The sequence below is a fragment of the Canis lupus genome, chromosome 25, assembly GCF_003254725.2.
Source record: "Canis lupus dingo isolate Sandy chromosome 25, ASM325472v2, whole genome shotgun sequence".
Classification (NCBI taxonomy): domain Eukaryota; kingdom Metazoa; phylum Chordata; class Mammalia; order Carnivora; family Canidae; genus Canis; species Canis lupus.
This window is the reverse complement of record NC_064267.1, coordinates 32,204,775-32,219,348: the sequence shown is the minus strand read 5'-3', so window position 1 is coordinate 32,219,348 and position 14,574 is coordinate 32,204,775. Positions and strand designations below refer to the sequence as shown.

Genomic DNA, 14,574 nt, shown 5'->3' with positions numbered 1-14,574 from the left:
CTATTGGCAGATGCCTAAAGTTTTATTAACAGTTTGCATCTACTTACTCTATGTATGTGGCTGCTTTACAACATATGTACCACCCACAACCAGGTTCGTTTAAGCAACATGACCAACTTAATGCCTGATGGACATGGGGAATGAGGAAAATCATTGTAGTCAGTTACTTCTAGTAGGTATTCAGTATATATTTAATATAAGTTATCTGTTTATGGATAAGTTGTAAACTCTCTTTACCAGATAGAGGGTAGAAAAGCATCAATAGGAGTATGTGTATTTATTGAAATTTTTATAAAGAATTTAAAGGCTTTATTTAAAGCCTCATCAGGCCAGCAATTTTTTTTATTATTATTGGGGTATGAATAGCATTGCCAAGAATTGTTTAAAACGGTCTTTTATTGTTTGTTTCAACTTTTTTAGGTGCAAATATTTATATATGTAAGATTTGCCATTTCAGTTTAAGACTGTTCCAGAACAGTGGTTCTTCACCTGAGAATTGAGATAAGAGAGAGACTACGTAAATTATTTTAAAGTATTTTAATAGTATAGGGTGACTTGTAGAGTGTATATACATGGTTGAAAGACCTTCATTCATGCAAAAATGCTTACTGAATGACTGTAAGGTGTTAGGTATTAAGAAGTTGAGCAGTCTTCTGTCTTGTTTTTGTTGTTGTTGTTATTTTTCCTTTCTCCAAAGGAGCAGAGATGAGGCATGTTTCTATGTGAATTTTAAATCCTTTATCTGTAAATAGAATAAAGCTCTAAAATAGATTTAGATTTTGATGTAATAAACCAAAATGTACACATTCTAAGTAGTTGCCTCTTGGATTACATCCCAGTATTCCAATAGAATTTGAGGATGTATATTGCTAATATTTTTATTAATATAAATATATCAGATAACATAAAAGATTATGTTTTCTTATTCCCCAATAGGTTGGTACAGAGGATATACCCTCCAGAACAAATCTAAAAAGGTATGGTTTAACATTTAATTTTTAAATTTGGGTCTGTCTGCCACTTTTGGATTATGTTACCTAATCCCATTTTCTGCTCATCGCTGCCTCTAGCTCTAGTTTGTGTTTTCTGTGATGGCTTATTGTTTAGATCTGAAAACAAATTCTCTGACTTCAGTGTTTAAGTAAAATAGAACAAATCCCATTGATTGCATTTCCCACCAGGCAACTTAAGGATAAAGGCCAGAGGTGAATTCACACACTAGCTAGGGCTCTTGTAGGCTTCTTGCTCTGTCCCTCAAGCTAAGCAGGGTGGTGATACAATGACATTATTAGGTTGGCTGTCTCCTTCAGGGGGTTCCCATGCTGCTTCTTTGTCCATGAGCTACGGTGCTAATAACCTAGAACTAAAGCATCTCCCATTTGTACTTGACTCTACCCTTTATTAAAAAATGGATAAGCCAGAGTAGTAGTTTTGAAACTGTGAACTTCATGACTCCAATAATACATCATGAGATCAACATAGTGTATTATTAACCAACATTGTCCAAAACCCAAAACTCTGAAAAGTAGAAAAGAAAATGGAATGCCATGAAAACTACTCTTTTATGAAACTTTTGTGTGAGGTACATATTTTTTAAATGTATTTTAAATTGTATTTTAAGTATAGTTAAGTATTTGGTTGCCATGAAAATGTATCTCATCATGGTCAGAGACTTTGAAAAATACTGACCCTAGCAGGTTCCTATACCCAGTGCCAAAACTACTCATCATCAAGCTAAAGAAAATCTATTAGTAACGTTAATACCCCCCTTGGTTAATTTTAGGTCAGGTCAGTGCTTTTTCTTTGACTCTGCACTCTGGGGCAGCAATGCATGTCAGCACTTTGTTTTGAAAGAGCAACATTGATAGGACCATAGTATTTCACAGTTAGTTCACATGCAAAAAAGCTAATTAGGAGAGAGGTCCAAGAAACATTTTAGAATTTATCAGGAAGCATGTGAAAAAAAAATACCCACAGTTGTTATTTTTCACACATGGAATGAGATATAAGTAATCTGAGCACACAACTTCAGAAGAGCTCAAGGCCTAGAGAAACACCTTTTTACAAGATTGTAGTCATTAGGAACCAGCACTGTTTGGATCAGGCTTTCCATATATTTGGCTCTGATGTCACACTCACTGTTTTTACATTTACACATATATACACACACACAATTTTGTTAATGTTGACGATTTAATAATCTTCCAAAATAGAGGAGTGTTTGCTTATAATGTGTCAACTCTCACAATCTGTCCTTTTATCCCTCCCCAAGTTCTAATGCTGAATTTTTCTGCCCACAGTTAGATTCCTGGGCCACATGTTTTCGTTTTCAACTTAACTATTTTCATTTAATCTCTTGCTGACTTTAATTTCTCCAGGCCTTAAATAGGGACCCAGGACGGGGACATTCTGTCATGAATGAGAGTGTAAAGAAGACTAAAGCCTTTCTTTCTTTCAGGATCCTTGTCTGTAGTTTAGAGATACTCCTACTTCTTGGTTTGGATTTAGCCCAATCCGTGTTTCTTTGACTGATAATTATAGGAATGATAGTTATTTCAAAGCATGATTGGAGTTAACCATTTTGAAGTTCTGGATTTATTACAGAGCAAGAATACTTCCCCATCTTCAAAAAAAAAAAAAAAAAAAAAGACCTTAACAAAATGAACAAAAACCCATTCTCAGATAAGATCACATGAACTAAAAGAACAAACACAATTCTTGATTTTTACTGATGATTGTGAATCATGTTGAAACAAGGTCCCAGACCACACTTTTCCCTTTCAGAGAGCTTATAGTATGTAAGGATCCTTTTTGCACATAGAATACCTCAGTTTCTAAGGTGTGCTGTGATACCCTAACAGATCAATATCTATTCACCTTGTGCCCTTGTTGTTGACTTTGAAAAGGAAATAGAGTGCTCTGCTAGGGTGTAAATGACATGTTCTGGGTATGTTTTTAATTTTTTTGTTTTCATCTTCTTAAAACCCTTATTTAAACTTTAAATCTCACCCTTAAGAAGAATTGTTTCAGGAGGAGCTTCTTTTAGTTCTTGATAATTCGACTTTGCAATTCAATGAAATGATAGTACAAACAAGGACGGTGCATTTACTTGTTGATTTTTAAGTTGCAATATCTTCCTGGTGAAGAGCTCCCAGAAAAATCAAGGGAATTCAAATTCAATCATCATGAATTATGTTCAGCTTTTGACACCCTTTCATTAAGAGATCCAGCCTATTTGAAATGCTCTCTTAATGCTGTTTTCTTGTGTCTGCTGGTCTTTGGGGGAGGAGCTATTTGAAAGGCCTATTCTTTTAATGGAAATTTTTGGTGTCATTTATCAGCAGACAAAGCCATTTAGAGTGGTGATAAAATGAGCTAGTGGTTTTAGGAATTGAAGATGCCAGGAGCTTTGCAGAAACTGATTATTGATCCTGGCAGGATTGTGAAAATGTGGATAAGGGCAATATCTAGAAAATCATTGGTTTATTTCTTTTTCTCAAGTGAGTAGATTGCATTGAGAAAGGAAAATCAAAATTGAGATAGGCTATAATTAGTGATATATCACCCAGGTTTATCCTGCCTTTCTGTGTGTCAAAAGGCATTGGAAAAATTCTACAAGGCTCAGATTTACCAGAGCAATTAAATGGATATAAGTGGACATGTGCTGTCATGGGAGAATGGTGCCTACAAATAACAGAGCAGTAATGCAACGAAATAAATATTCTCTTAAAATGAAAGTCATCATGTCTGTATGTTCAATATAATGTAATCTGCTTAGATGTAACAACATAAGATGTTCATATTTCAAATGCTTCTATCTTGGATTTCTCCCAATTATTAGTAGAAGACCAGTCATCAGATTATGAATGCACAAAAATTTTAATCGGCCCTTTACCTTCTTGATGAGAAAAATCTTCAAGGATATTCCCTGGGATGAGCCGTGTTACCTTATTTTAACCTCCAAATGTGGTTCCTTATAACTACTGCTTTAAGTAGTTCATCATCGAATCTGGTTCTCTACCAGGATGGCAGTCAACAAGACATTTACCTCAGCTTAAAAGATGGAAGAGGGAATCCCTGGGTGGCTCAGAGGTTTAGCGCCTGCTTTCAGCCCAGGGCGTGATCCTGGAGGCCCTGGGATCGAGTCTCACATCAGGCTCCCTGCATGGAGCCAGCTTCTCCCTCTGCTTCTCCCTCTGCCTGTGTCGCTGCCTCTCTCTCTCTCTCTTTCTCTCTCTCTTTCTCTCTTTCTCTCTCCCTCTCTCTCTGTGTCTCTCATAAATAAATAAATAAATAAATAAATAAATAAATAAATAAATAAATAAAATCTTAAAAAAAAAAGACTCACAGACTCAAAGCAGCAAAAAAAAAGGACAGAAGAAAAAAAGTTCACCCAAAGTTCCTTAGATACCCTAAGGACAGATCTGGAGCTTCAGAATATCAGAAATTAGGTCCCAAAGGAATCCCATGTACATTGAATCTTTGTTTAACTGTTTGATCAGTTTTCCAAAATCACTTTGAATCCTGCCCCTGTAATGAAGGAAGTCAGTGTCAGCTTACCTTTGTGTGTTGTGGGTCTTATCAATAACAGATTAGCATAGTACTTTCTTATATACCCCCACGCATACCCCTTTCTCAGAGTCTCAGAGTGAGGAAGGGAAGGTAATATACCTTTTTTTTTTTTTTTTTTGGTTCTTCCTGCCTGGCAGGAAAGGATGGTCATTTTGCTTTTGACTCAAGCAGTGACCGGATCTACCCTGTCATCACCAATGCTGGGAGCAGCTCAAGCTCAGATTTTCTTAGTTTCCTGTTGTATTGACAAAGGGCTAAAATGGAGAAAGGAGAGTATTAGATAAGTATAGCACACACAACCAAACACAAGACTGACCCCAGTAGAAATTAACTAGTTTTCTGCCTCTGAATGGATTAAGGATCACTGGGTACACACACCCACCCATCTTTGACCAAGTCCCCCAGGTAGGAAGATATTCTTCTCCCATGTCTGTGCCCCCCCCCCCCCCCAACACAGGGTGTCCACAGGGTCGCACTAACTTTCACAGGTACAGGGTGAGGCACTTCTACCTCTACTGGCCTAGCAGGCTAAGTTCCCAAAAACAGCAATGCCTTTTCCAGATGGCAGTTTCTCTATTTATTGATGAGTGTATTGCACAGTTGAACAACAGAAGCCATTGGCATTTAGGAAAACTCAGATCCATGACTTGCTTTCTGTTGGTTCCATCTGATCTTCACTTCTTCAGTTTCTACTGACTGGTTTCCAGTCCCTCTCTTAGGCCCTCCTTGGGTGTTTATTCTCCCATGGGCAGTGTCACACCAGTGATACAGACTCACCTCTTAAGACTGTAGAATGGAGAGCAATTTGAGACTGGGAAATGCTAAAAATAACCAGATAACTAGTACTAATTGATTGGGGGTGCATTTGGCTTAAGTGAAAGTGCTGAGAAGGGATTGTTTCAGAAAATCACTGTAATTTTATGGGCCACTAAGTACATAGCCCTTCATGTCACTAATTATGTGAAACCCTTTCAGGGCAACAGTTCATGGCATGTAGGATCTGGAGGGTTTTAGGAGCTCGCTGTGGAACTCCTTATCGTTACTGCAGCTCTGAGCTGACGCGGACACGTTTGCCTGCCCACTTATGGAGTGTTTCTCCCATGCGTTGGGAATCCCGATCTTAATTTCTGTCTTTCCAGCCATGCTTTCATTTAGGCTCAGTTAGTGTGATAGGTCCTGCGAGCCTGACTGCACAGTCTAGCAACTATCCTGGTACCCTGTCTCCTCTTCATTCATTCTTGATGCAATTTGTGCTCTTTACCCCGAGATTTGTATGGCCGTATAACCAATGTTCTTCTCTTGTAGGGTATTTTCCCTGAAACGTATATCCATTTGAAGGAGGCAACCGTGGAGGACCGAGGGTAAGTTCCAGTCCCAGGAAGACTCCTAAAAACTGGTGAACGCATCAGATGATCATTGAAGGGTCTCTCAAGGGCTTTATTTCTCTTATCTCCGTCAATTGCACCTTTCACAAGAGAGAGAAGTGAATAAAAACTTTTTCCTGATATGATTCCTTCTTTTATAAGTGCTCCTCTCTGGCATCCTTCACCAGAATAATATAGACAGACAATGAATGAATGGAGGGCCTTTGCCTTCCTTTTGCACTATCTGCTCACTGAGTATATGCGTGCTCATGTGTGCACACATGCATGTCTGGCATTCTTTTGCTGTAAGATCTCTGAGAACCCCCAATTTGGCCACCTTGGGGTAGAGATAAGCAAGCTGTATCTTGCAGTGATCAGCTCTGGAGCTTAGACCAGGCAGTTAGTCTTACTGCACCTTGGACTTTGCCAATACAAATTGGAGGAAGTAAATCGAGCCCTGCATCAGTTGTGAGCTCCATGTGAAATTAGGGGAAATACTGTGTGTGAAGATGCTCTGCAGATAAAATCCATTAAGTTTTGGATATTCTAATTTCTCATCCACCTTACCATTTGTCCTGGAAAGTACTGCCTCTGTGGTGGCTGAGGAGAGGAGTAAGACACAGCCTGAGGTGAGAGAAAGAAGTTGCTGGGTTGGTGAGCCCAAAGGCAGGAGAATTAAGGAGGGAAGGAGAGCCTGGAGCAGGACTGGAATCCCAGGGCTGATAAAGAGTGGAAGGATCAGAGTCACGCAGACTCAAAGCAGCAAAGAACATTCTCAGTTTTAAGTTCTGCACCCACACTTTATAGACAAGACATAGAGACAGGCCCAAATTCACACAGCCCTTCAGTAGCAGAACCAAGATAACCAGATGTCCCCCGCCTCCTAGAGAATCTTCTTTCCAGTGGGCCATTTCTGAGCAGCCTCTGTTGTCATGAGCTGCCGCCATGCTGGCGGAAGGCATATTCCCACTAACGAGGGTTGCCAGATAAAAATGCAGGGTGCCCAGTTAAGTTCGAAATTCAGATAACAACAAGTAATTGTTTACAGTAAATATGTCCTAGGTATTTAATGCATCATGTTTACACTAAAAAATTATTTTAATCTATCTGAAATGCAAACTTAACTGGGCATCATGTACTCTTAGTTAAGTCTGGCAATCCTACCTCTGTTTCCTGTTTGTTTACTTGCTCTTAACTCTTCTTCTCACAGGTCCTTGTGAGATCACCAGCCCCATGACCCTCGTGCCATGCACACTTCTCCACTCACCCTCCCTAATGAAATGGCAGAACCAGCTAAAATACTGGATTTTGGCTTCCATCCCTAGGAGTCACTGAAGCCACCCCAGCTCAGTAGTTGCTCCAGTAGAGACGCAACGTGGTGTGGTCCAGGCTGGGCCAAGGCCTGTTCCATTGCAGGAACCATTCATTTTGAGAGCTGTATTGCTAAGTCCCTTCTTTTCTCAGGTGCTTAGGTATAGTAGAGTCTGCTCAACAAATTTCCCCACAAGGGGTGCGTTTTATTTCCAGCCAGACCAGCCCGACACCTATCTTTGAGCCATAGAGAATATGACCCCCGTCAAGCAAAGCAGGGATGATCCACCTGGAGTAACATGAGCATCTGTCTGGTTGTTCTCCTTAGGCAAAATGAGACTGTGATTCCTGGTGAGCTTCCACTGGTGCAGGAGCTCACGTCGACACTGCGAGAATGGGTCGTCATCTGGCGCAAACTCTATGTGGTGAGCTTTCCCCTGGGTCTTGAAGCTGGTAGTCTTATTTCTGGGCTCCTGGCCTGTCTGTCCTGCTGCAAGGTGTCAGCAATGTTTGGGCTCTGTGTGTGGAATAGGGTGTGTGTTAACTGGACTGTACAGTGGCTGATAACCAGCACATTCTCACTGTCCTGGAGTTAGGGGCATTGGTGATCTAGGGATGGTGGAAGAAATGACGGGACTAGCTCCTAGTCTTGATGTGTATTCTGGTGGATAGGAACTTGACAGTGTTTCATTGGCTAGCCGCATGAGGACTCCCTCTTTGGCCAGTGTCCTTACAGACTGCAACCTGAATGGCTTTAATGAGCCACCATCTAAAGAGTCTTTCTTTCCAAGGCCAACTCAAGGTGACTATTTCTTGGAACAATAGTTTGACCTCAGAATGCTATAAGACACCCCAAGTCAGTGGGAAATTTCACAGGAACCAGCACATTCTCTCCATGATGAACCATCATCACAAGTTATGTGTAGGCTGGCAGTTAGGAGAAGGTAGATCTGGCCTTTAATATCATCTGACTGAAAACACTGGGGGCTGCTCTCTTCAAGACGTCAGGAGTGCTCCAAGTCCCCTGGCAGCAATGTGCACACTAGGAAGCTCTTTCCTTGACATTGGAATGCACAAATATCTTTTTTCTAATGTTCCCTCTTTCCTGGAGACCTGGAGTACATAAGCATCACTAGGCCTTGCCTCTGTAAGCATCTTCCTCTGCTGACCAGAAGAAGATATATTTTCTCATTCAATGCATAATGAGTGCAGTGACAGAGTAGACTAGACCCCCATGGCCTGGAAGTCATTCTGTTTCCTTTATGTGATTTTGTTTATCTGGGTTTTTGTTCAGTCATGTGTTGATTCTTCATTTGAACTCTCACAAGCCAGTCTTAATAACTTATGAAGGACACCTCCCTCTAGACCCATAGTACCAAAAACAGTAATCAGAAGCTCATTCTAGCATAACTTCTAAGAGCTAACATATGATTTCATTTCCATCCTGTTCCATGAGCCGTTGTTACCCATGATGGATCACAGCAGCAGAAATCACCAATCCCTTTGGTGGAAAAGCACAGGATTTTTCTCTGCCTGCCCATCTTTCAAGGCCTAATTCAGGTTCTTTCTTCCTCATCATGTAGCTTCTAAACATACCAATCCATAACGTTTCCTTCTGGACCATAGGAGCTCTTACTGCTGAGCCCATCATTTGACCCTTGGGGCACACTGCCTTGTAATGCAAGTGCTCTTTTGATCTCTTTATGTGTAATTGAGGGGAGAGCTACCTGTAAATTCTTAAATCACAAGCTCTCAGCTCTGGGAGGACTGACATGCTGTTTTAAGCCCTTTGGCCTACATCGATCATCTGGTACATCTGTTGAAAGCACTCTCTGGTTCTGGTTAATTGATTGGTTAGTGGCGGTTGCAACAAGTCTGATAAATGAGGAGTGCACATACACAGGGAACTTCCTTAATGCATTCTCTCTGGAAATTGATGAGTGGCGAAACGTATCCAAGAGTTAAGTACTGGGAAATGAGATTTTTAAAGTGGTAATGTTGGAGAGTGAAGAATATGAATGAGATAGACTTTTCTTCTTGTTAAGACACAGCTCTTGTGCTCACTTCATTACTGTGTCCTCCACATGTTCACAGGTGATTGTGCCATGTCTGCTATTGATGGAAATGAGAAGTCAGCCAGGGAAGAGGAAGCCTGATTCATGATTTTGGGCTTCCAAAATCTCTTAGTAGTTAGATGTGGGCAAGCCCAGTGTGAAGATTTCCTGTATGGGCATTTCACTATTTAATAGCAGAAATGGGTTCTTAGCAAGAAAGAAAGAAGCAGAGAAGGAAGGAATGAAGGAGGGAAGGAAGGAAGGAAGGAAAGAAAGAAAGAAGGATGGAAGGAAAGAAGGAAGGACGGAAGGAAGGATGAACGGATGGACCTCCATCTTCTCTGAGAGGGGCAAGCGCATTTCCCATCTTAATTTTGACATCTAATCAAATAATCATTGTGGTAATTGTGAATATTTAAAAAATGTCTGATAGCTGCTGTAAATGTCAAAAAGACATTCATTGTGGAAATCTTAATCAATTGATATGGCTCAGCAATCTGCTTCTGCTTTTGATACATACTTATTTATTTTAAAAATCCATTTAAAATGGGTTCATTATTAATCACGGCTTTCTCTCTTGTCTTCCTGTTCTTTCCTAAAATATTGACAGTTCACTTCAGGCAGAATTTCTGAGCTTCTTTCTCAAAAATTTGCATCAGAGTAACAAACCTCAAATATTGTGCGTCACTGGGTAAAAGGTAAAAGGACACCAAGTCTGTAGTTTTTCACGCCCGCCCCCCCACAATTTTATCAGTGTTTTTGCTTTCTGATTCTGTAAGTCCTTTCGGTTTGCATAAAGATGAACACAGATTTTACTAATCTACATCAGTACTTGTGTTTCTTGCATTTCCTCCCTCAGATTATGAGACCAGGTGTTCTGTTTGATACCTTTTTTTTTTTTTTTTTTTTTTAGAGGGACAGAGAGAACATGCATGTGCACACGAGCAGGAAAGGGGCAGAGGGAGAAGGAGCTAGAGAAAATCTCAAGCAGGGCTTGATTATACGACCCTGAGATCATGACCTAAGCTGAAATCAAGAGTTGGATGCTTACCAGACTAAGCCACCCAAGCACCCCTTGTTTGATATCTTTCAAGATGCTTGTGGAGTCTTAGAACCTCCACAGTTCTCTACAACACATTTACTAGTTCTCTCCTTTTCAGTCCCTGCTCATGAGAAATTTATGTAGTAGACCCAGAGTCTTACGTGAGAGGAAAATGCTATCCACTAACCAGTGTAAGCCCAGCCTAGACAGGAAAGACATTTGGATAGCTGTGATTTATTTTTAGTAGCCATACTGTAACTTTGCGAAATAACCACAAATATGTTTTTAAGATTTTATTTATTCACTGATTCATTCATTCACTCATTCATGAGAGACACAGAGAGAGAGAGAGAGAGAGAGAGAGAGGCAGAGACATAGGGAGAGGGAGAAGCATACTTCCTGTGGGGAGCCCGATGTGAGACTTGATCCTAGGACCCTGGGATCATTACCTGAGCCAAAGGCAGACACACTCAACCACTGAGCCACTCAGGTACCCCAACCATAAATAAGTTTTAAAGGAGAGAGGAGTTCCTTATGCTGAAGAGAGGAGAACCCACTCATCCAAAGCAGAAAAAGAAATGATGACAAAGCCCATGTGTCTTCTCTTCCTCTTTGTTCTATTAGTATTATTTTGTCCCATATAATTGTTTTTCCTGGTGATGTTGGCTTTATGCTTTTGGGAGGAAGCAGGCTATAGGGAATAAACACTGGACTAGAAATTCAGAAGCTTGGTTTCTCATCCAGGCCCTGCCCTAACTAGCTCTGTGGTCCTGGGCAAGTCACTTGATGTTTCCAAGCATCTTCTGGATTCTGGCCCTGTGTGAAAGCTATGTAAAATCTGCCTTGTTGACTCCCTGGGGTTGTGAGAGCATGAAGAGAGGTGATGGCTGTGAAGTCATTGTGCAGATCGAACATCCAGGACTCTGCACATGGCATTCTTGCTGCTGTCTTAACTTGAAACAGTAGCCGCTTTGGATGTCCTCCCTCTGGGCAGCCTTGACTTGGCATCCCTTGACCTAACTCAGAGTCTCTGAAGCTCCCTTGTGTGTGCCCCCTGCCCACCCCCATCCAAGGCCACTTCCTTTGCCTTGTGTTATCATCTTAGGCGGAGTGACCTTGAGCACTCAATAACTTTGCTAAGTGTTTCTCAGCACAGATAGTGAGCCTCCTTAGTCAATAGGCTCAGGTCTGGGAGGCATAGATCATTCCAGCAAAGAAAGGGGAAGTCTGCCAATGCAGAGTGCGAATTCACAACAGTTTCTGGCTTTGTCTATGCTGCTCTTTCTCATTTGGAACTGGTTTAGTGGGCGTGTTTTCACTGGTTGATTTGGGAAGGGGGAAACAGTGAAGTGGTGGTCGCCTGGTGAAATGGCAAGATTGTGGACACTGGGGTCAAACAGCCGGTTCTTAAATTCTGGCTTACTCTCTTACTTGGTATGTATTTTTATATTCAGAAAAAGAAATTAGCAAACTCAGTAATAGTTACTACATACTAAAACAGAAAGAAAAAAAAAAAAAAAAATAAAACAGAAAGAACTCAGATCCTGAAGGCAGGGATTTGGGTCCAGGGTATGCCACTAGCTGATTCTATAGCCTGAGACAAGTCCTTTGACACCTACATTGTATTTTCCTCACCTAAAATGGTAATTATATATTACATATGCCTTGCACATTTGCTGTTAAGGATTTAGAAAGATAATCTGTATAAAACTTCCAGGACAGTGCCTGGTGCTTTGTCATCAAAATGTGACAGCCCCTGACAATGCCTTTACATCACTGCTTCATGAAAGAGCACACAAAGTATGGGACATGTTAGGAGAACTAGATCGTACTGTGGAACTCTGCCCCGAAGTCGTCTTACAGTGCATCCTCCAGCTCAGGGCTGACAGAGGGGCCCCTTTGGGCTCTGTGTGAATTTAAGTGCCATCCACCAGTGGTTTGTAAGTATTCTGCACCTTATTCTTTGCTGCCGCTCAGGATCATGTATTCTCCCTAGCTTGGGAAAGTAGATCCAGTGAACTGAACCCTGGCCTCCTTTCCTTTCGAGCAGCACATCTCCCTTGTTCCACGTGAGTTCCGCCAGCTGGAGGTGTTGATTTAGACTGATTGGACTGATGTAATACCCAGATTTCCCTTCTCAATAACAACCTGGCTACATGTTTTGAATAGGCATGAATCTACATCCCACGTCATAATGTATTTTTCTCAACCAATAATCAGGACTTGAAAACTGACAAGTTAGGGTGTATTTGTGAGGACAGAGGGATGAGCATTTTTGAAAGTGGGACTGTCCTGGAAATATGGAGATATTTGCTGATGTTAAACATACTCTAGAACCTTTCACCCCGAGACTTAGCTCAGTGTGGTTCCCCACTTTCCAATTGGAGCAATGGTTTGGTGAGTTTTGGTCAGCCAGGCTGTTTTGTCCATGTAATTTGGGGAGACTAAATCTAATCCTTTTTCCTTACAAAAAAGAGAAACATAACAAGCCAGGTATAGAAGGTGATTAATATGCATTATTGAATCAAGTGAATGTAATTGCTAAAATGTAGTTCATAGAACAGACTGGTTTCTCATATTTATTTGTTTATCTAAAAGATTTTGTTTATGTTATTCATGATGGACACACAGAGAGAGGCAGAGACATAGGCAGAGGGAGAAGCAGGCTCCCTGTGAGGAGCCCAATGCAGGACTTGATCGGATCACACCCTGAACCAAAGGCAGATGCTCAACCACTGAGACACCCAGGTGCCCCACATTTATTTATTTTTTTAATAAAAGATCTATTTATTTATTAGAGAGATGGGGGAGGGACAACGGAGAGGGAGAAGCAGATTCCCCATGGAGCAGAGAGCCCCATGTGAGGCTTGATCCCAGGACCCTGAGATCATGACCTGAGCTAAAACCAAGAGTCAGACGCCCAACTGACTGAGCCACCCAGTTGCCCCTGATCTTCTCTCATTTAAAATTTGTGGGTACAATAAGACCTTGAGCTGGTCTGTAGTTGTATAAAAATCTGGAGGGGAGAAAGTGCCCCTAACGGAGGTGGGGGTGGGGAACTTGCCAGACACAATGAATCGCCTTTCTTCCCATCATTGCATAGCCGTGCAGATTAAAGCTACTCAAGTCTAATCTTTTTGAACTGGTGGTTATTACTGGCTGCTGGAGCATATGCTCTGAAGTGTAATTAAGCTAGTCTCATGGTTGGAAACCAGCATCTGATTGCTTATTACCAGGGACAGAAAATTCCCATAGAAAACTTGGTCTCGTTGTCAGGGCATTCCATCTGTGAGTTGCAAGCCCGGCTGGGGCCTGGCTCTCATGAGACACAAGATGAGACTCGGCAGTGACCGGGACAGGGCAGGGGGTGTGCTTTGGCTGTTTTTCCAGTTTGGTTTTACTCTGTCTTGGTTGCCTGCCTCTCAGGATTTCTTGTGCTACTTCCTGAGGCAAAGAGTGTCTTACTGGAATCTTCCCTTCAAAAATGAAGCCTTTGCTAGTCAGGCAAAGCCTTTTTCTGGCAGGGAGAAGATGCACTGAAAGGAATGGAGAGGAAGAGGGGCCAGGGCCACATGGATTCCCTTTCTCCCAGAGTTTGGAGTCAGCGTGGCAGGAGGACATCCAGGAACCAGGACCCCCAGAGTTACAGAAGGACAGGAGAGTCCCTGCAGAGAGCTCTCTACAGGTGAAATTTGATATGGAGCCACCCGAGCATGTGAGCACGTTGGGAGTGAGATGGTCAGAGTCAGATAGAGTTAATCAGGAAGTTGCTTGCAGGAGTAATTAAGTTTAATGTCTCCGCCTAGACTCACGGACGCTTGCTTATCCTGGGGAATGGGTCTCTGACCCAGTTCCTTTGTTTTCCAGATGGATGTATCTCAGAGGGAATGATTTCCCCAAAGTCGTTTAGCAAGGTAATGATAGAATTAGAGATAGAGACCCAGTCCCCATACTTTCCGTCATGGCCTTTTACCTCTAAATCAAAATCTGCACGCAAGAGGAGAGGTTGGCGAGCAGAGGAAATACTCCTTTGCAGATGGAGACAGGACCAGAGAAAAGTCTTTTGACTGTCTTCTGCCTCCTTTGAGAAAATGACAAATACAGTCCAGGTTTTCTGACACCCAGGGAAGTGGTGCTGGTGCCATCGTCCCAGTGGTCTCTCGAATTTCTGAAATACTCAGTGGAGGCCTTCTGTACCCCTCGTGGCCACTGCTGAAGGCAAAGCTTTTTT

At 41.7% G+C, this 14,574-nt stretch overlaps 1 protein-coding gene across 2 annotated transcripts in view; it reads left to right on the top strand.

Annotated features, from left to right (window-relative positions):
- DOCK5 (dedicator of cytokinesis 5) overlaps positions 1-14,574 on the top strand; it is a 211,206-nt gene that overhangs the window by 78,758 nt on the left and 117,874 nt on the right. For both annotated transcript variants that reach the window (XR_007406049.1, XM_049101457.1), the window contains exons 3-5: positions 937-977; positions 5,878-5,933; positions 7,576-7,672. Coding sequence is in view for 1 of the 2 variants with exons in the window: in XM_049101457.1 (XP_048957414.1) it covers positions 937-977; positions 5,878-5,933; positions 7,576-7,672 (194 nt within the window). In the remaining variant the exon portion in view is untranslated. The remainder of the gene's footprint in view (positions 1-936; positions 978-5,877; positions 5,934-7,575; positions 7,673-14,574) is intronic.